Source organism: Dioscorea cayenensis, chromosome 16 (genome assembly GCF_009730915.1).
Source record: "Dioscorea cayenensis subsp. rotundata cultivar TDr96_F1 chromosome 16, TDr96_F1_v2_PseudoChromosome.rev07_lg8_w22 25.fasta, whole genome shotgun sequence".
Lineage (NCBI taxonomy): Eukaryota > Viridiplantae > Streptophyta > Magnoliopsida > Dioscoreales > Dioscoreaceae > Dioscorea > Dioscorea cayenensis.
Genome location: NC_052486.1, coordinates 19,609,119 through 19,614,243, shown reverse-complemented (window position 1 = coordinate 19,614,243; position 5,125 = coordinate 19,609,119). Strand labels below are relative to the sequence as shown.

The following is a 5,125-nucleotide window of genomic DNA, read 5'->3' as shown; positions in this document are numbered from 1 at the left end:
TCAACAACCCTTATTTTGCATCTTGGATCCAAGACGGCAGCCACGGACATGAGCAAATTGCATTCCCCCCAAATATTTATCAAATTTAGCCTTCATTTTGCCAATCATTGTTCGAATAAAGTCATTTTCATCATTCGCCCTTTTCTCTAGAAACATTTTCACCCGATAGACTTCATTGAGAAACAAATTAGAAGTTGGATAATCACTACCGGAAATAATTTTTGTGATGACATTGAACACTTCTAAAATCTCACATATTTTCTCCACCTTTTCCCAATCTTCGGGGCATGGGTAACAATGATAAAGGATTTCCCGATCTTTGAACATTGGAAAAACATCTTTAAATTTCATTGCAACTGATAGCATTTCAAATGTTAAATTCCAACGTGTCTTGCAATCAAGAATAAGTTTTCTCTCCGGCAATTGTAGTTGTTGCACAATATCAGAAAATGACTTCAATCTTGCTTCACTTTGATTAATAAACTTCACACTTTCATGAATATCTTCAATTATTTCTTCAATTTCAGAAATACCATCTTGCACCATGAGATTAAGAATGTGTGCACAACAACGAACATGAAATAACTTTCCTCCATAAAGCAACCTTTTAGTTCTTGAAAATGTGTCTTTAAGAATCCTGATTGCCACATCATTGCTTGAAGCATTATCAACAGAGATAGTAAAAACCTTGTTCTTAATTTCCCACTCCTTCAAACACTTAAAGATACCATCAGCAATCTCAACACCACGGCGAGGAGGTGGAAGACGAACAAAATTGATAACACGCTTTTGCAATCTCCAATTATGATCAATAAAATGAGCTGTTAAGACCATATACTCGATCTTTTGATTGCTAGACTTCCATAAATCCGTTGTCAAGCTTATCTTGCTAATATTCTTGAGCAATGTTTTCAATTTTTTTTTTCGTCTTCATAAACTTGCATACAATCTTTCTTGATAGTAACCCGCGACACTTTTTCCCATTCAGGCATTCCACATCTTTGCATCATATTAAAACCCTCCTATTCCATTACTGAAAAAGGATGCTCATGCATCAATATCCAATGTGCAGCTGCTTCTCTCATTTTTGCTATGTCAAACTTGCCATTTGTGAGAGCCGGTTGCATTTCAACATCCCCATTACCTCCTTGTATAGGTTGGAAAGAAATTTTTTGCTGTTGATTTTGATAAATTTTTCTCTTCATGCAAGTTGACAAGTGCCTTTTAAATTGAGTTGTACTCTTGCTAGCATTTATAGCCAACTTCCTCTTGCAATGAATACATTCTCCTTTTTTAGAACCATCAGGAAGATCAATTTCTTTAAACTCCAACCATACACTTGAAGTCTTGGCTCTTTTTTTCTCATTACCTTCCTCTTCTTGCCCCTCACCAAGGTCAACAACATCACAACTTTTTTCAATTGGATCATTACTTTTATTTGCATTCCCATCATCACCATCAAAACTTTTGCTCATTGAAAAATCACCTTCCAACACGGCCCGACTAGTTGATGAATTCGTTCCGGGATGAAATGGTGTAGATGAGAAATTTGGTGTGCTTGATGACATATTGCCTATCACAATAAACAACCAAATAAATAAATAAATCAACCTTTTTGTATTATACATGTACTACTAAAATAAATCAACCTTTTTGATGACATATTGCCTATCACAATAAACAACCAAATAATAGCATGGTTAAGATGTACGACCTTTTTGTGCAAATCTCCTATTGTATTAGGCAAGCTCAACACCTTTTTGCAAATCTCCACTTGTTTGTGCACATGAAAGCACCACCACAAAGGATGAAAGTACTACCTTAAATTTTTTTAAAAAACAAGCAAATGGTTTGAATCAAATAAATGCAAAATAAACAATGAACTAGTGATGACATAAAACCAAAAATACCTTGTTAATTTGTAGCCACTACCTTTATTTACAAGCAAATGGTTGAATCAAATAAATGCAAAATAAATAAATAAATCATGATCGAGGGATGACATAAAAACAAATAAATGCAAAATAAATCAATAAATAAAAAAATAATAATCAACAAATTATTAATATATATATAACATAACAATTATTTTAATAAATTTCTATTCTAATACGGTAAGACACTGATAAGTTATCACTGGTAAGACACTGATAAGTTATTAATATATATTAATTATTTTAACAAATTATTAATATATATATATATAACATAACAATTATTTTAACAATTATTTTAATTATTTTAATACACACACACAATGAAGTATTGCCAGTCTCCAATCTTGTTCCTTTGTGTACCAAATACCAATAAGTTATCACATGAGAAGACAAATTTTAATGATCGAGTTATGGTAAAGCAAATGGCAACATTATGTTTGATACAGGGCTTAAATGATCGCATTTACTTTGCATGATTAACAGAAATTAAAATAATATCGATATGTCAAAGGCATCCCATATATCTTCCTCTCCATCCCATCATATACTCTCAACATAATAGGACACGCACTTCTCAAGAGTCCAGTTTGTGATTCCTCTTTTTCAGACTCCTTTAGAAATATCAAGATACTCACAAACAAATACTCCTCCAGCAGCAACACACACATGACCACTCAATAAAAACAAAGTTCCCAACCTAGAAACTGTCACATTGCAATGTCTGTTCCACCAAGGTTTCACACATAGAATAAAATTTCATCAAGATAGCCACAATTCACAATCCAAATTTACTTTTCAGTTTCTCCAAATGGATACACACAACACAAAACTACAATCACAATAAGAAGATGATCTTTCTCAACATGGCACCTCATCAAAAGCTTTCATCAGTTGACAATTCAAGTAACAAACAATAAAAATCAACATCAAAACACATTAATGGATTATAATGTTCAATTTTCAGTGCTTTATGATACCATAACTTGTCATTCAGCAAAATCACTAGTAGTTTATCACACCCAATTACTAAAACATATATCAAATTCCAATTTTAAGCAAGGATTTAAAAACCGGACCGGTCGACGAACCGGTTGGCCAACCGGTTCGCGGTTCAACCGGTCCAACCGGTTCAACCGGCCGGTTCAATGCTTTCTATTTTAAATTTTTTTTTAAATAAATAAATTTTAAAAAATAATAAAAAAAATTCATAAAATTATAAAAAAATCCAGAAAAATCAGAAAAATGGGGAAAAATAGAAATTTAATAAATATAACTATGAAATTAAAATTTCATTTCTTTTTCTAGCTCACAAGTCACAAATCACAAGTCCTCCATGAATTTTATTTTTAAAATATAAGTATATAACTACAAGTCTACACTCTATAAGACTCAAGACAAGACTATATTAAAAAACAAGACCAACAAGTAACAAACAAGCCCACCACTACCACAAGGCACAAGCTTGAAGAATTCACAACTTTCACTTCTATATAAAATTTAATTTCTCAAGATGAACATACATAGTTATATACAAAAATACTACAAATCTACAAAGTACAAATAACAAAGCACCAAACAAGTCCACAAGTATCAATTGATTCAATTCACAACTTCAAAATAATAAAATTCAAATTTTCCAATATTAATACAACATGAACCACCAAATAAATTCAAAGTTCAATTTTTTTAAAAAAAAAAACGGTCGGTCCGGTTGAACCGGTTCACCGGTTCCCGGTCCGACAACGGTTCATAACCGGTTCAATTAGAACCCGGTTCAATATATACAAATGAACCGGACTAGTGGCTGGTTCCCGGTTCAACCGGTTCAACCGGCCGGTCCGGTCCGGTTTTTAAATCATTGATTTTAAGCTCCCAAAAAACAAACTAGCAATATCAATCCTTTATAGCAAAATCTAAATCAAACATTAGGTATATCAGATTCAACCTAAAAGTTCGAGCAGCAGAGGCAAAAACACAAACAATAAAAACTCCGACTTTTTCTCACCCGAATCCATCGGAGGTTCTCAATCTCCATGGCGCTCTTGATTTTTAGGGGCGTAGAGAGAATAAACCACGGCTTGCCTCTTGGCGATCTCGAGCTGGGACTTCCCCTCCGCGAAGGCCGACGAGATCGATGAAGCATCCGCCAGGGCACGAGTCCTGAAGAGGATCACCAGAGACGGCATTGATGGAGATCAAGGGTTTCAAATTTCATCGGAGATGCGAAATGGAGACGAAGAACGAGAAAGAGGAACAGAGTAATAGCGCTGGGAATTTGCAAGCTCACTACTTGGTTTGGCACCTCACCGCCGGTGACGGGCTGACGGCGTTTAGGGTTGAAGGATGGGATGAATCAGGCTAGGATGGTGATGATTGGGCGGCTGAGTCACGGGCTCAATTCTCTTTCTCATTCGTGAGAATGAGAGAAAATTTTGTTTTGTTAAAAAATATTAATATTTTAACTTTAAAAAGATATAATGGTAATTATATAATAAATATTATATATATATATATATAGTTCAGAATAGTGCAAAATAATACAAAGAAAACAACACTAAGAGTTATTGGACCACGATCCATGGGCTTTTAGTCAAACATACCTAGAAAATATTATCTAATGGTTTTTAGTGTTATTTGTCAAATATATATAGCATGTGTCAAAACTTTCTCAAGTTGGAGCCTTCGAGGATCATCTAGGGAAGGTGTAGCAAGATCGGAATCAAGAGCTATTTTGGGCAGAAAAAAAAAAATTCTTTATGACAAATTGATTGCTTGCAGTGATACATGAGAGATTATAATTTGAATGAAGATTTTATTTTTAATGAAATTATTTATGGCGAATATTGATTTGGGAGGGCCTCTAGTCAGTGGTGAGTCTATTTAAAGTAATGAAGAATTAATTGAAGATATTTTTGGTGAGTATTTTAAATGGAGATTTAATTGAAGGTAAATTTGCATGGAGCTAAATTAGGCCAGGACCAAAGACCAAGTTAGAATGATTGGATGATTAAAAATTTCATTGAAAGATAATCAAAGCCTAAATTAGCTAATTGAAGATTTAATGAAAAATATATTGAGGGAGGATTGAAGATTTCTTAAAGCTATCTTTGGAACATAAAGGATCATTGAAAGTTGATTGAAGCCAAATTTGATATGATCCAAGAGTACCAAGTTTAGGCATGTGTTTG

At 33.6% G+C, this 5,125-nt stretch overlaps 1 protein-coding gene across 1 annotated transcript; it reads right to left on the bottom strand.

The window, feature by feature from the left end:
- Positions 1-834, bottom strand: LOC120278604 (zinc finger BED domain-containing protein RICESLEEPER 2-like). Its single transcript, XM_039285347.1, has one exon. The coding sequence runs from the start codon at positions 832-834 to the stop codon at positions 1-3; it is 834 nt and encodes a 277-aa protein (XP_039141281.1).
- Between the last annotated feature and the right edge of the window lie 4,291 nt (positions 835-5,125).

What these genes read in the sequence shown, in the direction of transcription:
- LOC120278604 (XM_039285347.1), bottom strand. Translation starts at nt 834, where the DNA reads ATGGTCTTAACAGCTCATTTTATTGATCATAATTGGAGATTGCAAAAG.